Source organism: Candoia aspera, chromosome 1 (genome assembly GCF_035149785.1).
Source record: "Candoia aspera isolate rCanAsp1 chromosome 1, rCanAsp1.hap2, whole genome shotgun sequence".
In the NCBI taxonomy this organism is placed as follows: domain Eukaryota; kingdom Metazoa; phylum Chordata; class Lepidosauria; order Squamata; family Boidae; genus Candoia; species Candoia aspera.
Window position 1 is genome coordinate 97,580,371 of NC_086153.1, and position 21,863 is coordinate 97,602,233.

The following is a 21,863-nucleotide window of genomic DNA, read 5'->3' on the forward strand; positions in this document are numbered from 1 at the left end:
CTATTCACTGGAAGTGTTTGCAAAAGCACCAAAGCATTATTTTAAACTTTCAGATCTCAGAGGGAAAAGAATGGCATTTTTAGAAAAGGTTGTCCACCATTACTACTTTCACCAGGGAACTCCTGATACATAATCAAGCAGCCATGGAGGTCCTCTGAGCACAGTTTGGAAGGGCTGCTATTCATCAGATCAGAGCAGAAACAACATTTTAGATTGGGTAGATGTTGGTGAGATCACAATGGCTTCTAATAAAAAGTATGGCTAGCTGAAGATTTGTTATGGTTTTGTTAAATTCTAAGATGTGATTATTTATCCACCCTGTGTGTAGGATAGGGTAGGGTAGAGTAGGGTAACCCATTCATGCCAAAGTGGAAAATCCTTCCCTCAATAGAGGCGGAAGCCTCAGACACAACTTGTCCCCCATTTTTCATGCTGCTCTTTCATTAGTCCCAGGAAGATTAAGACCACAAGTTCACCAGGAAGGCCACTCTTAACAATCCACTTGGGGATGAGGGAGGGATTTAGGAGTAAGACATCCCAAAGACAATCCACACCTCCATGGCACACAATTAACAGCCATTCAGGTGTAGGGCCAATGCAGCCACCTTGGAAGATATATATGGGGTCCCCTTACCAACCTTTGCCCAGACTGAAGAAGCTGCTTGGACAAGTAGCAAAACGTTTCAACCAAAAAGAAATAAATCCAGTTGCCATGACTCAACCTACAGACAATTCCACCTGGATGACTGAGAATCTTCATCAAGGTAGTGTAGTGTAGTGTAGATTTATCTAAACTTTCCTCCAGGAGGTCAAACAGCAAATAAGGAATCTCTCTTCATTTTATCCTCATAACTACACTGTAGGGCAGTGTTTCTCAACCTTGGCAACTTGAAGATGTGTGGACTTCAGCTCCCAGAATTCCCCAGCCGGCAAATTGTCAAGGCTGAGAAACACTGCCTTAGGGTATGGGGTAGTTTGGCTTAGATAAGTGACTAGCCCAAAGCTGCCAGTGAATTTCTATAGCTGAAGATGGACATGTACCTGGGTTTTCTTGGAGTTAATACAATACTTTAACTGTGCCACCATACTGTTATTAAAAGTGGCAAGCTAAAGTGCCAAACATCGTGTCATTAAAAACTCTCTGTATAAACCTAACTATACACCCCCCTCCCCCATGGTATTCCCATCAGTGTAAGGAACATTTTGTAAGGTGAAGAAAATAAGTAAGCAATAGTAAACTAAATAAATTAAAGACATGAGATAAAAGAAAAAAAAACATAGCTAAATCTAGCTATTATCTACATAATTCACAGTACTTCTCCATACTCTGCAAACTATCCTTTCTTCCACCATGTCCATATATTTCTTTATATATAGTCTTTTGTTCTTTAAACTCACCTCTTTTTATGGATTTCTTCAACTATCAAACCATGACTTTATCAGTCTTCTTCTTCCTCTCAACCCATTAATTATATTTGTTTTGTGATTTAATCTTCATTCATTTTCTGCAATGTACTTTGTTTATATTGATTACTCACTTTTATATTCAACCTACATTCATTCAGCTCCCATTCATTTTTGACCTTATCTCTTCTTGTGTTATCACATACACTTTCCAAGTATCCATTCCTACTGAATTGACCTTATTCATCCAATTCGCACTTTGATATAACAAAGTGGGCAGAAACCATTTACTTTTTACAAATGTTCATTCCCACAATGGATACATACAACCAACTACTTTTTCCCCAGTATTTGCATGTGTTAAAGTTTCTCCATGTAGTTTCCCATCTTTAGTAAACATTCTATGAGGGTACAAAACCCATCTACTTGTTTTGATTTATGAATAACTTACAATAATTCATTCCATTTTCCCTGTTGCACACAACTACCTTGGTCTTGATACATTAATTTTCAGATCTATAATCCTAATTGCATCACATAACCTATCTAACATTCATTTAGCCAGAAGTATAGCACCATCTGTGTACAACATATATTTACATCCCCAATCAACACACCTCTAACATCACCAAAAATGTTCCTAGTAAATGCATCCATAAATACATTAAACACCCAAGGGGACATCAAACATCCTAATTTTATTCCTTGCTCAATGTTGAACCATTCACTAAGCATTTAATTTATTCTCATACATTTTTACTTCTATAACATATCTCTCTGATTTCATTCGGCAGCCAACATTCAACATTTGTGCAAAACATTCCATAATTCAAGCTATTTATTTTATCACATGCTTTTTCTAAGCCAAATAATAGGCATTCATTCTTTCACCCATTTATTAATTCATTCATATAAACATAACTGCAGGCAAAATTTCTAAAACAACAAAACTCAAATTCTTTTAAAGCACTTTGAATAAGAATGTTTTATGATGCATGTGAAGAACTTCAAGGGTCATAGGAAAAGCAGATCTCAGAAGTGATCTCATGCCACAAAAAAAACAAAAAACAAAAAACAACAACCCTGTAAGAGTTCCCACAAACCAATTCAAAGGAAACTCGAAGCAAAACATTCATAATGATAAAGAAATACATACTCTGGTTTGCTCCAGGGAGCCAGTAGGCCAATCTTCCTCCCATCACCGGGTATTCAGCTGTAAATTTTAGCAGGCCAAAACTCAGGTGAGAGTTTGAGAAAATAGAGATGTGATTTTCTTTATTAGGTAATGTATTTAAAAAAAAATTAATAGTGCACTGGATACTACTTTAGAAGCTTCTAAACAGTATTAGCCTGTTAAGTTGTCAAAATGCTAGTGGATGAAAAGTGTGAGAAATAAAGCAACATGCAGTGGATAGATGCATCAACCCTGATCCAACACATATATTTTAGGATGGTTCTCACCCCTAGTTCATAAATCCTGATAATTTCCTTTCTTTAAAACATGGTTTGCTTTGGTAAGATTCTGACTAAATCAGTTCAAGAAATTGTATGAGAAATAGCAGCAGAATTGAAAGCAAGGTAGAAGGCTAAAATGAAAGTCTCCCAATTTCTACAATCACTACTTTTCAAGGTTATTATTCAAAGATTGGTGGAATATACAATTTTTGTTTTCACAATGTTGGTTGTGAGGTGCATTCTTCCAAGGAGGATTCTAATGGCTCATCTCATTTGTTCAACTGACATCAGATTCATGTTGTATATGTGTTTTTAAAATATTATATTTATAATACTTCCTTATAATAAGGCTATATAACAGATTAAGGGGAAAATTCATGGTGGTCCCAATCCATTTATTATACTATGATTGGGTAGAATATTAAATTGTTGTTATTAAACAGTATTAAATATCTATTAAACTGAATCTTAGGACAATGATGTGGTACTAAATAGAAACATTACTTCTTTTAAAGCTTTGTGTGTATATATATATGTATATATATATATGTGTGTGTGTATATATATATATATATATATATATATATATATATATATATATATATAAACGATTCCTTGAGGAAGTGGTAATTATTGTTCAGAAAAGAAGGGGCCAAGTAAATGTTCAAGGGAGAGGCAAAGATAAATTAATAAATAGGAAGCCCATTGACAGTACCACTTTCAGAGTGCAATTCCATCCATTGTTTTTCATTGTACAACTATTCTCTTAGCAATTTTCTTAACATCAGCTTCATTAGTTGGAAAGGCAGCAATCCATAACCAATTTTCTTTTCATGTTGTGCTTGTTCACATATAAATCCAGACCTTTTGTTCAAAATATTTGCAATTAATACCTCAAACAAAAGAAATGCAGATCCTACAATCTCCCCAACCCAAACCCTTCAACTCAAAGCCATTTATAATACGCTAAAATGAATTGAAATTCCCATTTTGAGCCTAACCTAATTTTTTTTTTTTACTGTTAATAGGCATGGATTCCCAAAAGCACTCCATGCATCTTGATAGTAGCATCCTAATTTCCTTTCCTGGTAAATGTTTTAAATAAGATTTTAGCAGCCAAGGAAATTAACCTTTAAATTAATTGTGATTATAAAATGCCACCACTGACTTTGTCTTCAGTCTAATTACTTGCTATAATTTAAACCAGCCTTACTAGCTGGGTTTACTAGCTAAGCTTTAAGTTTAGGTTTCTTGCAGATACAGGGAGCCAAGCTGATTGAAGTATCTGCTTCTGTCTGTGATAACATTGTACTGATTTTGTTCTCCTGCCTCTAAAAGGCCGAAATCATTAAAATTCATACGATACTCCCGTCTGGGCTTGATACCATTCAGGGCTGAATGGGAAAACTGCCTCTAATTCCATGAACATTTCTGCCTTTTTGTTCAATGTTACTTCATTGTTGGGAAGTTTCTTAAGCACAGATAAGTCAGGTTTCACAACAGCGATCCAAATAATGGTTGTATGCTGTACTGGTGACATCATCCATAATTAGCTGCATTGTTCATCAAGTCCCTGCTGAACAAACAGGACAATATTCTAATACATAACTGAATAATTCAGTATATTTGGCCTTCAAGTAAAGAAAATGAGCTGGAAGAAACTGTGTGGAAAAATGGCTGGAATGGGAGGGGTTAAGCCACAGAGATCTTCTTTGAGTTTAATTTTCTGAGAATGGCAGTTTACCATGGCAGCTTTTCATTAAAGACAATATCTTGAGTCAACTGTCCACATATATCCAGTATAACATTAGTTTTGCCCTTATAGTTCAAGTCATGTAAAACCATGAGTACAAAGGTCTGGGGTTAAGTACTATTTGTACATACCCAATGTCTGAGATTCAAAAAGTTACTATGCAGTGCATTGCTATGCCAGTTGGGATACTTTTCCTTTGAACATCATCTCATGCCAAATTACCCATTTTTATTTCAAAACTTCTGTGTCTGAAGCCATGCCCACAAGCTCTTTCTCTGAGAAATGTTCTCATTCTTGGCCTCTTTTGTTGCCTAGAAGTTGCTGAGAAGTTCTTAAGCTCCTGGGCCTTGCAAAACATCTCCTTGTGGGGGGAGATGGGCGGTGATAAAAATAAAAAAAATAAAAAAATAAAAATGCTTTTATAAATCTGATAGTTGCACCTATATTCCATACAGTGGAAGCAGGTGAACTTTGGTGTTGGCAGAATGCATGCCACCAAGTAGTAAGAAAATCAAATCTTACTCTTGGCCATGATAAAATTTTAAATATTGTCACTGTTACATAAATGTTGGATAGTGCTCCTCTCCATGCAAAAGAAAGACAAACCAATGAGTTTATCCTGAAGTGTGGCAGAATCGGGGTGGGGAGGGGTTGTAGAAAAAAGGCACACTCCCCATTGATCAGCAGTGGACTAATAAAGCCACAAATATTGAGTGAATATTCTGTCACATTAGATTCACGTGACATCTAAAGAAATATGCTGCAGTTTCTTCATTCCATATCCAAGGAGGATGCAAATTCAAGAAATGGTTGGAATACTTAAGTAAATGTTACGAGGAAATGATTGTGATATATCTAACAGATATTTGCACTGACTTGAGAATTGAGTTATTGTCAATTTCAAAAGTTCTTGGTTCAGTGCTTTTATGCATTATTCAACCTCTCAGCAACTGTGTCAATTTGAAAGCCCCCTGAACACCAGATGTGTGGATAGTTGCTTCCTCACACATCTTCATCTTTTGCCATGTGTGATTTCTACTCTTGCTTAGCATCCAAGCTCATTGTTTCTAATTTCTTTCATACTCAAAACTGCCTCATATTTGTTGAAGAAGAGTTTTAAGATTCCATGAGACAATTCCAGTCAGCTTTGCTCCATGCATATTTGTTTCCTGCTCAACTGCTTGTCAAAATAACTCCAACAGAAGAGAATGTATGTAGCTCAGGTTTGAACAGTGGAGTCTCTGGTGGTCTCTGAGCTTGGTTATTTGCTTGCAGACATTTCATTACCCAACTAGGTAACATCATCAGTGCAAGTGAATGTGGGGTTTGCTTCCTGTTTATAAACAACAGCTTGTCCTGCCAGTTTTGGTGGGGGTGTGGTTTTTCTCCTTGGTAAATAAATTTTACTACCCTTCATTGGTCCTGAACTGACTGAAGAGGCAGTGTAGATTTGAAGTCTATCTATATGAATATCTAGGGGCTGGCCTAACAAAATTACAGTTGGCTGAACTACTGGGGGGTGATGGAGTGAGATGTTCTGGCATCATTTTCTATGTGGTGATCTGTAAGTTTGTACTGGAATTATGCCCTCATTATTGTAGGTTCATTGGCTCTTTTTATGTGCAGGGTGCAAATGGGTGTCATTGCTAACACAATGCCTGATTGAAAGGATTTGTGTTGGGTCCAAGAATCTCTCATGATCACAGCATTTTTGTGCTTTCTGGTAGTGTTTTTTTTTTTCTCCCACCCAGAGTTAAGCATCCCTTCAAAAAAGTGACTATTTCACAATTGTTTATTTTCAGTTCCTATATTATGTTTGTTCTCTTGATTGATTTTCCTCACATAAAGGTTTCTTATTAAAGGCTTGCTAAACTGTTGAGAAATCTATTCATATGTGAGAAGTTTTTGAATTTCTCTGAGTTTCTGAGAGAGAGAGAGAGAGAGAGAGAGAGAGAGAGGGAGAGAGGGAGGGATATCTGGCTTGGTTTTTCAATGCTGTTTACTTCCTGAAGGAACCTTTAAAGGATCAACATAATGTAAAATATTGTTATCTCACAGTTTTGAGGTTGTGTGGCCAGTTGAATTATTCTGGCCACATAAAAAGATTTCCAAGGTGGGGGATAGGAGAAATGCATACAAAACCAAACATGGATCTAAACAAGAGACTATTTTCTAACAATGAAATATTTGTTGCCTACTTGGTATCAAAACTTTATTTCTTTATTTCTAGATCTAAGTATTTAGTTTCAGCAATCTTAAACTGGCCAATGGATTATGCAAGGCACTAGCAATACTACTGTGTGAAATGTCTGAAATGTCTTCTACCAAAGATTCAATGGAAGTATAAAGCAAAATGCTTTATTATATTTACACAACACTGTAAAGTCAAGTTCAGACTATGGAGCTAGAGAATGAACAGGCATGTGAAAAGAGAGGGCCATTCAGACTAGCAGTGTTTTTTTAGTTTTTTCAGACTAGACTCTTAATATGTGGTGTTTTTTTTAAAGAGGAATTTGTATGTGTATATTAGCTTGCTGGTACAACTGGAGATTCTGCTTAGTGGCCAAAGATACATAAATTTCAGATGAGTATTCATTATATTGGATTTATAAATTGCTTGCTAGAAATTCTCAAGACTGCTTAAAAAACTCAAAATTACAGCAAAAGAAACATGTTACAACAGAGACCAAATGAAGTGCCACAGAATAATATCAGTCAAGAGAATGAAAAACAAAGGGCAGCATAAAAGCAGTGTACCAAGGCTAATAAAGTTTTTTTTTTAAATCTGAAGTTCAAATAAAATCTTTAAGGAGGCCATAACCAAGTAGGGCTTTTCCTCTATAGCCATTTACTGCTCTTCAAGCCAGCAAGGCATTTTATTGGAGTATATAGATAGGTACAGAAGCTAACGCAAGGTAGCTGGACTCAGTTACAGAGGTGATGAGTGCACTGTTGGGAGACCTGAAAGAACAGGTTAGGGATAGATTGTTATGGATAAAATCTATCTATGTAGTTGCTAGGAGTCATCAATGACTTGATGACACATAATCTATCAATCAAAACAGAAGCTGATTTACAATCTGCAAAAATGGATATGTCTTTATATTTTCCTAAACACATATAAGGTGACTGAGCCTGCAGAGATCAACTTTCCCTCTGCCTCATATATTCAGTTACCCAAGATCAATTTATTAAAATCAGTTGGGTACAAAGTTATCAATGACAGCAATTTAAAAAGAGGCTTCTTTTAAAATGCATCTTCTGTGGAAATCTAGATTTTGTTTGAGCATAAATGTGCTGAGTGCAATCTGGAATAGGTTCGAAGAAGAGCACTGGGGAGGATCAGTGGACTCAAAAGTAGCAGAGAGATGGAAGGAACTGGGACCGTTTAGCCCTGAGAAGGAAAGATTGAAGGGGGTGTCCTATAGAAGACAGTCCTCCATCATGCTCCATCATGACTTACAGGGAATAATGAATTTAAGCTAGAGGAGGGAAGCTTGTGATTAAATGTGAGAAAAGATTTCTTAACAGTAAGAACAGTTTAACCCTGGAGCCAATATCAAGGGAATTGGTGCACTCTCCTTCACTAGATGTTTTCAAGCAGAGAATGGATACTTATTGGTTGTAAAGGGTTTACAGTATCTGAATTCCTGCACTGAGCAGAGAGATGGCTTGGGAGTCTAAATGGCAATTTAAGATTTGATGAAATACCAACTGTATGTCAAATTATGATGCTACAGTGAGAAGACTGTAGTATTTTTCAACTCCAATAATTTGAAGTAATTGAAACTTCTACGTCTGTGCATAAAATTAGTAATGTGAATTAAGATGCTCATAACTACTCATATGCACAGATTGAAAGCCTGGCAGATAAACCACCAATCTAGCCACACTATAGACTATCCTCAGTGTACCACAAAATGACTGTGAGCAACATCAATCTTTATAAAGCAATGAGTGGTTAGCTGCATCACTCCCATTAAGAGATACTGGTCTCTGTGAACCTGCAATAACTTTTGAAAGAAATTACTAATATAAATTATAAGGTCTTTGGCCATATAATGAAGATGAATGTAAAAAATAAAATAAAATGGTTAGTGCTCTGTGGAAAAGAGTACAATAATCTAATACCACAGAGTTTGATGCAAACCCTCTGACTGCCATATCAGAGTTGCAATTTTAGGGTTGCAGCCTGTAGCCTGATTCTGCAAATTTTGCTTAGAAGGAAATGCTATTTACAGGAGAATGAAGTTATTCACATATTAATCTGGAAGAAAGGCTCACTGGACTTAGCAAAAATTACTTCTAGGATGATGCGCAAAGACTTGTTAACAAGGTGTTCCTCAAAATCAGATTTATTTATATAGAGAAGTTATTACAACACAGATCATGCTTGCTAACATTAAAGGTTTCCCTTGACATTAAGTCCAGTCGTGTCCGACTCTAGGGGGCGGTGCTCAACTCCGTTTCAAAGCCGAAGAGCCGGCGTTTGTCCGTAGACACTTCCATGGTCATGTGGCCAGCATGACTACATGGAACGCCATTACCTGCCCGCTGAAGCGGTACCTATTAATCTACTCACATTTGCATGTTTTTGAACTGCTAGGTTGGCAGGAGCTGAGACTAGCAACGGGAGCTCACCCCATCACACGGATTCGAACCGCCGACCTTCTGATCGGCAAGCTCAACAGCTCAGCAGTTTAACCCGCAGCGCCACCGCGTCCCTGATAACTAACATTAATGTGACATTAATTAGTTTCTTGTTTTTCCCCTATAAGAAAGAATAAGAAAAAGAAATGAAGAAAGTTAGTGATATGGACCAGAAAAGAAGATATAATACACCAAAAGTTGTGTACTAGACTGTTTGAAAATAGTCTAGATTATTTTCTAAATAATTTAGATTATTTATCTAAATAATCCTATTTGGGAAAGTGCATTTATCTGAAAATGAAGCCATGAAAAGAGTCTTCTTGTGAAATTCTTTAGACAAGCCTCACCAATGTGGTCACCTCCAGAGATGTTAGAGTTCCAGGTATAGCGGTTAAGACATCAGGCTAGAAACCAGGTGACTGTGAATTCTAGTCCCATCTTAGGCACGAAGCTAGCTGGTGGCCTTGTGCCAGTCACTCGCTCTCAGCCCTGGGAAGGAAGCAATAAAAAACCACTTCCAAAATCTTGCCAAGAAAACTGCAGGGACTACTCCAGGCAGTTGCCAGAAGTCAACAATGACTCACACGCAAAAAAGTAGCCTTTGGCTATCGTTATTGGATGTTATGGATGTTGAATGTTCTGAAGGATCTGAAGGACATACAGCTGGGATGAGCTACTTTAGATAATTATGACTGTATCTTTTAAAACTCACCATGTTTACACCACTCCTTTTTTATTAGGGCACAGTAGTGCCAAAAGGAAAAGCAGTCCTTGAAACAGAGTGTCTCTTCTTTTAATTTCACGTAATCTACAAATCCCAGCAGGCTGGTGTTTTATTGATGACTCTCTAGAGCTTTTTAGGAAGTAACTAAATATTTAATGATTTTTTTTTGAAACTGAATAGTTGGGGAAGTTGACATAAAGCTTGTATTGGAAGAATCAAATTGCAACAGAGTTTAAACTGATTAAATGAATATTTCAAAGTAATAAAATTACCATGCAATTTTAAAAAAATGTAGTTCTAATAAGATTTACAAAAATAAATATGATGTGTGGAGAAGATATCTCATCAATGAAAGATATGTGTTGACATTTTAGTTGCTTTAGATTGCTGCTGCTAATAATCCCAGTGACAGTAGAATACAATTGCTCTACAGTATAAAATCAGCAGAGTGAAAAATTTCTTTGTTATAGATTCCTATCTCTATCACATTATATTTCTAAAGAATTCAAATTTTAGGCTTACATTCTATTTTACACCTTAATTCATTTTTCCCATCTACTTCCCTTAGAGAAGCCCCAAGCTCTTCCACTAATTGACATACTTAATGCCTTGCCATATGTAGCTACTGTTCCAAGAATTCCAGATTTCCCCAAATATTTCCCAAGAAAATTGTGGACAGTTTATCTTCAAATGATTATTTTAGTGCCAGAGTGTCATAACTATATTGGGGACCTTACTGGTTTAGAATATGAATCTGCCTAATTTACAATACTATCCAAACCAAACACAATTTCACTCAGCTGTTACACAGTATGATGTGGAATGTAAAATGAAGCTGTACATTACTGGAGATTATAACTTTAATTTTGTTTCCTCCTCTCTTAGTTGACTGTGGCTGATCTCAAGGCAGAGTTGGTTAAGGTATGCATAGTAGACTATTAAGACATCTCTGTAGGCTGAACTAGGAAGTTGTAGAGGTGGGGGGAAACCACAGAAGGCAGCAACACAAATCACTTATTTATTGTTGTTCAAGGAAATACATAGAGATGTCCATGAAGTCACCAGATGTCCAACCTGATAGAGATTTTTACCTCTCCTAGCTAATAAAACTTGCTATAGCTGTTCATTTTACAGGGAAATGAAGATATCCAAAGCTCTAAACCTATTTACAACATTCTTAGGGCACCAATGAGGATAGTGTACATGTGCCCAAACAAATCTTTTTCTTGATCAGATGGTTTATTGGAATATAATCCCTATGAAGAGTGATAACTGGTATATGCCCAGGACCTATAAAACAGGTCAGAATGTAAACAGACCATCAAATAAATTCATCTTCTGCTCACATTGGCACATTCTTGGATCATTAAAACATGCTTCACATTGAAACCTGTATTTATATTGAATGATAAATTCAATAACAAACCGTGGAATATATGTGAATTATGAGAGAGGAAAAAGGTTTGAGGTATTCATGCATCCTGATTCTAGATTTCATGCATTTTCCTTTATGAAAGAAAACTGGGAATAATTTTGGCTAGCTAATGACCAAACAACATGAGATCCAATCCAGCCACAGTTAGAACTTAATTTCTTTTTTCCTAGTGAAATTGATGAGATTACAGAATACTAAACTGTGCACATGGTTACTGAAATATTTAAAAACAACATTTGTATTTTCAGGACATAAGTAGATGTCATGTTCCACATAGACTAGGGCTGAAAATAGTAGTCTCTTATCAATTCTTAACCCCCTCCATCTCCCAACAGCATTTAAGTGCATTTATTTATATCATGGATGTTATTGTCCTCAACATAAAAGGATGTTGTCAGCAGAGCTTGAGAATCATAGAGTCATAGAATCATAAAAATAAGGTAGTAAGTGTACTTGAACATTTTTTGAATGGTGAGAAAACTCAGAGCTTTTGCTTTCTAGATCTCTTAGACATAACATCTACTTCTACCTTCAGGAACATTTTGCTAGGTTGGCACAGATGTCATGAGAAAACTGCAAGTAAATTGTTAAGAGGAAGGGTACTAACTTCTATTTTATATCTGTAGCTTCATGTGAGGCTACAATATTTTAATTGTCTATAACATTTGTCCATGGCCCTGATGCACCGTGCAAAAGAGAGAATGGAAGTATAATTGATGATATGATGAACCCGAAGAAGAGGGGTGACTGTTAGGACTGTGTGCAGCTTCAAAGGGGTGATTCTGTTCAAAGATGTTTTTATCAAGTAAATCCTTTGAATCAAATCTTTAAATCAAATCTCTGGGGTTATTCAAGATATAGAATCCAGAAAGTGTCTTCACATTATTTCAGAGAGATCTGATGGCCTTTTGGACTTTGCAGAGCCTCAGAGGTTGCTGCAGCTTTCTTTCCATGTGTGGACAACGCCAAAGGGGCTGGGGGCTGGGTGGTGTGTCAGAATGTCTGATGCAAGTAGCCTTCTAATTAGTTTTATCACTTCCACAACCCCTGCCTGCCAAAGCATTGGGAGGTGTGTTGCCTTGCTGTTTGTGTCTGTCTCTTCTGACAGAATTTCTTTAAGAAGATTTGCTTGAAGGAAGGAAGGAGAGAGGAAGAATGAGAGGGAGAGAGACTTTCCAATTATTCTACTGCTCTTTTTAAATGATGTTTTCCTTGTCTTTCCCCAAATCCCTGTTTACCTTCATCCTTTTTTAACTCTTACTCTATCTCTAGCCTTGTGCCCTACATCCAAATTGTCGTTCTTCAACTCTTTCAGTCTCATCTATCATTTCCCTTTGACTCTGCCTATCCCAACAAATAAACAATCCTTCTGTTTGCCTTCTGCTACTTCACTGTCTCTATCTTATCTTAAGTCTTCATGGTATGAGTGAGTCTAAGATTGTGTGCCTGCTGCTAGAAAACTGTGCACAATGCAGATTATATCTTTATATCATAGCGTATGTGACAATACCCTCTTCAGAGCAGTTTTTATTTATTTGTTTAATAAATTTATATGGTCACTCATCTCATGTAGAGGACTCTGGGTGGCTAATAATTAAAACAGAGTAAAAACAATAAAAACAACCAAAATTAAAAAAAAAAACAGAAATAGCATAAAATAGCAGCCAAGAACATTCATAAACACTCAAACTAACCACAGAATGGGCTCACCCATACTATCAGGGCCCCAGGCTTGATGGCAAAGTCAGGTGCTTAGTGCCTTATGACAGGCCAGCAATTTGTGCAAATTATTGTACAAGTAGCCAAGAACATATCATCCCATTCTGCCAAGAAAGAAAGGAGGGAGGGAGGGAGGGAGGGAGGGAAGGAAACAAAAAAAGAAAAGAAAAAGAAATAAAGAAAAAAAACCAGGAACAGCTGTAGACATTTTGATGTTTTCACATTGTAGCATATTGTTGAATCTTTTATCAAATTAAATCACAAATCCTGAGTTGATTAAATGGAAGCTCCTTGCCTTGGAAACTCAAATCCAAATCAAATCTTACCTTCTTTCAGTTCTGAACTGAATCATGATTCACACACACCCATGCCTATGTCATAAGTAAAACTAAAGACACTGAACTCTTTCTGCGTAATCATTTTATTCAACCAGGTGTATAGATATGTTAAACCAAGAGAAAGCCATATATATTACTCCTCCCCCTTTTTATATTAGCAGATTCTCTTCTGCTTCATCTCTTTGCCATGAAACTGCATCTATCCTTGCCAAATGTCACAACAAACCACATAGCTAGTTACAAGAGCTTTACATACAGGATAAAGCATTAGTAAAGCATTAGTTATCAATCACAGTGAGAAACAAAACGGGCTGTGCCAATGAAGAATGTTGGAGGGAGAGAATTTGTGCAGCTTCATTTCAGAACAAAATAATTGTTTTGTACAGCTGCATTTTACCCTTCTCCCTACTGGCTTCAAACACTTGGGAGCATTTTTGGAGCCCATATGCTAAGTAAGCCTCCACACCCTAACTTATTCCTATCTTTTATAGCATGACACAGTATTCAGAATGATATTAGAGTGGAATGGATGAGCGAGATGGGTGATATAAACATGATTTCAACCGGCATGTAATAAACCTTTAGTACTTACAGCTGTCCTCTTCTTCGGTGATACATTTCACAACATAACAGGCGTAGATGAATCCTGCCAGCTTAAACAAAATGGGACAATATTAGATGTGCAGTCAAAGTAGTTAGCAGGCTTGGCAGTGGGGTGTGCCTACAAGACAAAAGTTATCTTCCTCTCCATTTTGTTAGGAAAATGGCAAATATTTAAAACAATTATATATTTCTAGCAATAATAATCTGCCCAGGATAGGACAACATGTAATAGTTGTCAGGGTCCACTGGATTTTTTTTTCTTAATTCACCAGTGTATATAAATCCTCTTTACCTTAGAGAAATCTATATAATATTCACAGTGCTACCCTTGTGATCACACCTCTTTTTTACACTAGAACTTGCAGAGAGTAGCTCCAAGCATGCTGGCTGGGGAATTCTGGGAGTTAAGTCCATACATCTTAAAGTTGCCAGGTTTGAAAAACACTGATCTAGTGACTTTGCTACAAGAGTCCATGGAGCTATGGCACTAAACCTAAAGAAGGGGAATATAGGAAGACTAGCTGTAAAAATGTGCATGCAAAGACCAGAAAGTTGACAGATTCATGAAGAAGATGCTCAGTCTTGGCATTGGTGGGAAGAAATCTGATTACAGTTGTGGCATTTGCCCTGGTTTCACAGGGAAATGCCATGGTTAAATGGAACAGAGAGATGGGCAGTATTATGCAAAATTCCTCCTATGGACATGCTGAGGTCACCAACAGGGATAGCCTGTCCTCCCACTTGTCCTATAGCTGAAATGTAACTAAATATGCAGATTCAGAACAAAAGATTTTTAAAGGTGTATTTAAAAAAAAAAGCCACTCCATCATCTCTTATCTGGTGATCTAACAGTGAGATAATTTCTGTGTTAAATAGTTTGTCACAATATACTTGGCAATCAAAGTCATGCCTTTATCACCTTTTTCCCTGAATGATATGCATTAAGTCTGCACTCTTCCTTCAATAAAAAAGGTAAAGGTTTCCCTTGACATTAAGTCCAGCCATGTCTGACTCTAGGGGGTGGTGCTCATCTCCGTTTCAAAGCCGAAGAGTCGGCGTTTGTCCGTAGACACTTCCGTGGTCATGTGGCCGGCATGACTACACGGAATGCCGTTACCTGCCCGCCGAAGCGGTACCTATTAATCTACTCACATTTGCATGTTTTCGAACTGCTAGGTTGGCAGGAGCTGGGACTAGCAACGGGAGCTCACCCCTTCACGCGGATTCAAACCGCCGACCTTCCGATCGGCAAGCTCAGCAGCTCAGCGGTTTAACCCGCCGCGCCACCGCGTCCTTCTTTCAATACTTCATCATTATTTGAAACAATTTTGGACTTGTGCTGGAAAGACACAAGAACTTAATGGCAGATTTTGGAATTTGGCATTCAGGACAAAGGGAATGGGGAAGAGCATATGTATGAAAGAAAGAAAAAAACCCAGTATTTTGGAAATTATTCCAGACTTCATTTGCCATTACAAGATGTTCATGTAAATGAAAGGAAGGGGGCGGGGGAGGTCAGCAAAAGCTTGGCTATAAAGTTTTGCTTCACATATTACCAGGGGAAATGTTGTTCCTTGCAACTGAAACAGTCTATTGATCCCTCCTTTGGTGTTCAGTGTTCACTGAGGTCAGAACTCATAGACTAGGAAGTTATTTGATTCCAGGCACACCCATTTCTTTGTAGTAAAAAGATAATATTCATTAAGCTTCTATCATGGGGTGAGCCTACTGACAATAGTTCAAGGCACCAAAGTTTTGAATGTTCAAATGAGAATGATAGAAGCAGGAGTTCTTTAATTCCCTTTAATGCTGAGAAGGTTTCTCAAGAGCAAGGATGAGTGTCTTGTGCTTCCCTTTACATCAGGATGGGTCCTATGCCTGCTCTTTTGGAGCTCCACTCATGCATCAGAACTACTAGATCCAGCTGATCATTTTAATGGTGGATGGTAGGAAAAATGTATTTTCTTCATAGGTCACCAGCTGAGCACCGCAGAGCAGGACTTCCCAACCAGCACACAGAGACTCTCTGCTGTGCTTTAACACAGCTTGTCAAGCAGGCCTCGGAATGGAGCCAATTATAACTGTTCACTGAACCATCTCTTTCATCACAATTTCCCAGCTGGTGATCAGCCCTAGATGGGTGTTCAGTGGCTGGTCTGCCAAGCTATACACTTTCTGACCTTTCGGCCGTGATGGCGAAAATGTTTGTGTCTTTCTGCTCTCTTTTTAAGCTAGCCATTCGGAAGAATATCAAATTAACACAGATGTGCAGGGGAAGTAAGTAGAAGAAATCCTTGAAGTAAATTGATTGAAAAATTTGAGGAACCCTGTTGAATACTTTGAGGAATTATTTTAATTATATCACCTAATAGGAGATACGAGATACACTGTGTTCTTACAGCAAACCTGAAATTCAGTACAATTCTTAGATTTCTATCTAAGTATATAGATTAAAAACATGTGATCATGGCCAGGAGTTGATTAAAGCAAACTATAATAGTAAAAACTATAGTAATAAAAAAGGAGTAGGAGAAACTGTAGAATATTATCATATCTCATGAAGAAATGTGGTTTTTTTGTTTTTTGTTTTGGTGTCCTTGATTTCTGGGATTACATAGCCTCACTCATGTAGTTTTCATAACAACCATGTGGAAGTAGTTTGCTACTGCCTTCTGAAATGTTCCTTAATTTCTCAGTCTTACAATCCTTGTATCTCCTGGTGGCTTCCTATCTAACCTTCTTAGCTTTTGGGGGATCTGCAAATTTAATGTCCTGCTCTGTCATTAAATAGTTTGGCTGGCATCGAATGTGTTTACAGAGTATATACTTGGATGACTGTTTCCAGAAGGTGGTGCTGAATGATTACTATTCTGCTTCATGACAGTTGCATTATGGAGTCCCTCAGGACTCCGTTTTATCCCCTGTGCTTTTTAACATCTACATGAAACAACTGGGTGAGATGATCCTGGGATGTGGGCTGAGAGGCCATCAATATGCGAATGATGACCCAGCTGTACCTCTCTTTTTCATCTAACACAGGTGTGGTGATTGACATTCTGAACAGGGTGCTTGAACAGGGTGAAGGACTGGATGACAGCCAATAAAGTGAGATTTACAGTAATACAGAGAAAACAGAAATACTGTTTGTGGGTGGCTGTCCTGCAGGGGTCTGTACTTGCCCTAAAGAAGCAGTTTGTAGTTTGAATCCATCATTGTCACTAGAGTCCCAGATGGCTTTGGTGGCATGGAGCGCCTTTACCACCATCACTTCAGCTGATTTACCAATTGCAACCTTATCTGGACAGAGACAACTTCACAACAGTTATTCACACTCTGATCATTTTCTGGCTAGATTATTGGAATGCATTGCATGTGGAGTTGAAGTGGTCCAGAAACATCAGTTAGTTCAAAATAGAGCAGCTAGACTGCTCATTAGGACTGGCTAATATTAATATATTAAGCCAGTATTTCACCCATCTACACTGGCTGCCATTTCCAGATCCAATTCCAGATCCAATATTTTTGACCTTTAAAACCTTAAATTGCTTAGAACCAGGTTACCTGAAAAAGCACTTTCTCCCTTATGTACCTATCTGGACCTTAAGTTCTTCTAATGAGGCCTTCCTCCAGGTGCTTCCACCAAAGAAGGTGGGTTGGGGCTGTATGATGGGGGGGAGGCTTTTTTGTGGTGGCACCCCATTTAAGGAATTCCCTACCCAGCTTGACTAGTGCCCAGATTGGAATAATTTCAGCACTAGATTTTCCCTGATTTTTAAATGACTTTTAAGTGTATTTTAATTTGTGTTGTTTTAGATTTTGAATTATCACCTTGCTATTGCCTAGTTTGTCTAGTGTTTTCATTTTCCATTTTGTTTGGTTTTTGTTTTGTTGTTGTTTATTCATTTAGTTGCTTCCGACTCTTCATGACTTCATGGACCAGCCCACGCCAGAGCTTCCTGTCGGTCGTCAACACACCCAGCTCCCCCAGGGATGAGTCCGTCACCTCTAGAATATCATCCATTCACCTTGCCCTTGGTCGGCCCCTCTTCCTTTTGCCCTCCACTCTCCCCAGCATCAGCATCTTCTCCAGGGTGTCCTGTCTTCTCATTATGTGGCCAAAGTATTTCAGTTTTGCCTTTAATATCATTCCCTCAAGTGAGCAGTCTGGCTTTATTTCCTGGAGTATGGACTGGTTGGATCTTCTTGCAGTCCAAGGCACTCTCAGAATTTTCCTCCAACACCACAGTTCAAAAGCATCGATCTTCCTTCTCTCAGCCTTCCTTATGGTCCAGCTCTCGCAGCCATATGTTACTACGGGGAACACCATTGCTTTAACTATGCAGACCTTTGTTGTCAGTGTGATGTCTCTGCTCTTAACTATTTTATCGAGATTTGTCATTGCTCTTCTCCCAAGGATTAAGCGTCTTCTGATTTCCTGACTGCAGTCAGCATCTGCAGTAATCTTTGCACCTAGGAATACAAAGTCTTTCACTGCTTCTACATTTTCTCCTTCTATTTGCCAGTTATCAATCAAGCTGGTTGCCATAATCTTGGTTTTTTTGAGGTTTGGCTGCAAGCCAGCTTTTGCACTTTCTTTTTTCACCTTCATCATAAGGCTTGTACCTTTGAGTGTGTTTTATTGTAAACTGCCCACAGAGTTTCTGCTGTTGCAAGATTTAAATAAATTTTAATAAATAAATATTTCATAAACTCTTTCTGCATATCTTGCCTTATCTAAAGAATATGCCACTTGAATTTTATAAGCATACAAGTAGGTGGAGAAAATATACTAGGTATCCATCTGCTGTCTATATTAATATTACAAAGGACTGGCATGAAATCAGTTCTGAGGCATGAAATGCAAAAGCATGCTTCTGGCAAAGTAGGCCATTTGTCTAATTTAACTTTTACTAAGATCCTTTAATACCAGACTGATTACAAACATATTGCTCATTATTAAGATGTTTATCAGATGGTGGCCACAGAAGAGGTATATTGGAAAACTAGCCCAAACTGGCTGTGGAATAAGACACAAAGTGCTCTTATGCCCTGGAAAGTGGTGTGATCCCAAGCCAATGATTGAGCACTTTGGAAGGCCTCAAAATGATTGAAAGTGTAAAGATGCTAATTCTAAATTTATTTGGTAGATATCTCTTTGATCTAAATAACTGTGGAGGACTGTTGCCGTTTACCCTTGTTAAACTACAACTGCTAATAAGGACTGCTCTGCCCTTGTTTTTTGCTAACGTTTGGCATGTCTTATGGACTCCTCTGGCTCTGCTGATTTAGAGGCTGAAGTAAAGAACTTAATGGGTGCTTGGCCTGAAATTCAAGAGGCAACAGGCTTCAGTCACCTGTGAATGGCGGGTCTGACTCAGGCCAGTTGGCTGCTGATTCTAATGGTAAGAAGGGTGAGTAACAAAGGTTGGCACAGGCCTGTGAGGGAAAGGGACGTTAACTTCTCTGATTAAGCACAGCCAAGACCTCTGCCTACATAGCAGTGAACTCCAGATCCTCTATTGGAAACCGCATTCCTGCCTCTATATTTGTGTGCCTCCCATGCCCTGTTTCAAGTACCGACTCTTTGCCCTGTGATCAGACATTTGGCTTGACTTTCAGACTGACTCAATCTACGACTGTCTCGAACTATTGTCTTGGCTTTCCCATCTCTAAACACTCTTGGCTAGGTTGCAGCACTAGGCATGATTACAAGGCAAGCAAACTCTCCAAATCTTGCTGCTCTCTAAATCAATAGCCAGCCTTTGTCTCCATGGGAAGATTTATAGGCTGCTGATAAAAGCTCTCAGATGTTTCATTGTTCTGCTTGCTGTCTGCATCAGTCTAAGGTTTACATAACACAGTATAATTCTGCCACTGTAGCTCTGTCCTAATTGGAAGTCTTTGTTAAGAGCTCTGCTCTTCCTGGGGTACATTTGATCATGTGTGAATTAAATAAAAGGTTCAGCCTTTTGTCGTGGGCTAAAGCCTGAAAACTTCTCAGCAGGACAGAAGGTGAGACTATTTTGACCATGATGATTGCTATTTCTAACTATTTTAAGATGTAACTGAAGAATTTCTAATAAGAACCTTGAATTTTTTTTATCTTGTCTGTTCCAGTGTTTTGAACCAGTCTTGATTAGGCTGTTAAAAGCACTTTATTTGCTGGCTTAAAACAAACTTGGAAGAAGTTCCATGCTAGCCTCAGAAGCTTGCTGCTTGGGGTTTCTTCTCTTTCCCATGATCAGGAGACCAGGCAGAGCAAGGTGAGCAGTTCCTGACACTGGTGGAAGAACAGAGAGGAGGACTAAACCATCACTTCTCACAATGGAAAGTTGTCAGCTGTACTGAATTGTTTAGCTGATTAGAATGTAAAAGGACAGAGATGACCATCAAAATGGGTTGGTAGGGCAACCTCCCCCCCCCCAGTCCTAATTTCTTATGTACATGTATGATTGTCAGGATCCTAAGATTATGTGGATAGCTGTGAAGTTATGACCTAGCATGAAAAAAATGAATACTATATTGGGGGTCCTTTGGAAGAATATTATAATTTTATTTTCAGATAATATTTTACACAGGAGATCATTTAAACGTACTACAGTATGTCCCATCTGTAAGCTGGCATTTCCCTTCTTCAGAATTGTACCATTTCATTCTACTATGGCTATCTTAATAGGCAGCAGCTTGTTTGCCATTCTATACCCTTATTTATTTTTGACTTTTTGGTTCTCAGTATGTTAAACATGGAATTCACCTTTCTCTAGAGGGTCAAATTCCACATTGCATCAGCAACATGGAATTTTTGTTTATATTTTCCCCCCAACAGCAGCTGTAGGATCTCAATTAAGATAGGAACATAATGCTTTTTAAAATTCTTCCTTGCTCCCTGCTGTTTTCCTGCTGAAAATTCTCCTACAAATTATAGGACATGGAGGCGATACTGTATGGATATAAACTTGAAATCCTCTGGCCCCAATTCCTCTGCCCTTAGCTGCTTTTTGAAGTTATATATATACACACACAAACAAACCACAGAATTCCCCTGTATTATCTAATTTGAACCTTAATGCCTAAGCATCATATAGGACTAAAATGAGCATGCAGACTTGCTGAATAAAATAACAAGAAAACAATGTTATTTTTCATGAAGAAATCAGCATTTCAGAGATCAGCTCCCAGGTGAAAAGTTCCAAGTTTCCCAAATACAGACTTGCTTTTTGTTTTTAGATAGTATCTTTTACATACACAGGTAAAGCTGTTAAGGAAGACAGTAAGGAAAAATAAGATAGACATGAGGCAACGTGGAACCACATAGCTTTTGCCATTGTCAGCATGTCATCTCTGCCATATTCTACATTTTCTTTCCATGGCTAAAAGGTGGAAGGTACGTATTTGTCCTACATATGGGATTCTCTTTCCCTCCATATTAATCACTGAATCAAATGGTTCAGGGTTTCTAAAGGAGATTTAAAAACACAGAGAAGTGTTCTTATAAAAGACTTTCTCACTGTGTAAAAATATCAAAAGCAAACAAGTTATTAACTCCTTTTCCCTCTGATACACTATGGGAAACTTAACAAAACAAAACTTCTACAATTCAGTTGATTTTTGTTCACTATTGTTGACTATTGACATCAGTGCTTCATTCTATTGTGATTCAGCTCCGTGATGTTGCTCCACAGCCAAATACAACATGGTTTTATCACAGTTACGACATGCTTTTCGATCGGCTGGACTGCCTTAGCAAAAAGATGCAATGAAGGTGCTAAATAGATGGGAACA

At 37.9% G+C, this 21,863-nt stretch overlaps 1 protein-coding gene across 1 annotated transcript in view; it reads right to left on the minus strand.

Moving 5' to 3' along the window:
• The window catches only part of NKAIN2 (sodium/potassium transporting ATPase interacting 2), a 596,169-nt gene that overhangs the window by 17,989 nt on the left and 556,317 nt on the right, over positions 1 to 21,863 (minus strand). The window contains exon 5 of the mRNA XM_063310512.1: positions 14,071 to 14,131. Within this exon, the coding sequence (XP_063166582.1) occupies positions 14,071 to 14,131 (61 nt within the window). The remainder of the gene's footprint in view (positions 1 to 14,070; positions 14,132 to 21,863) is intronic.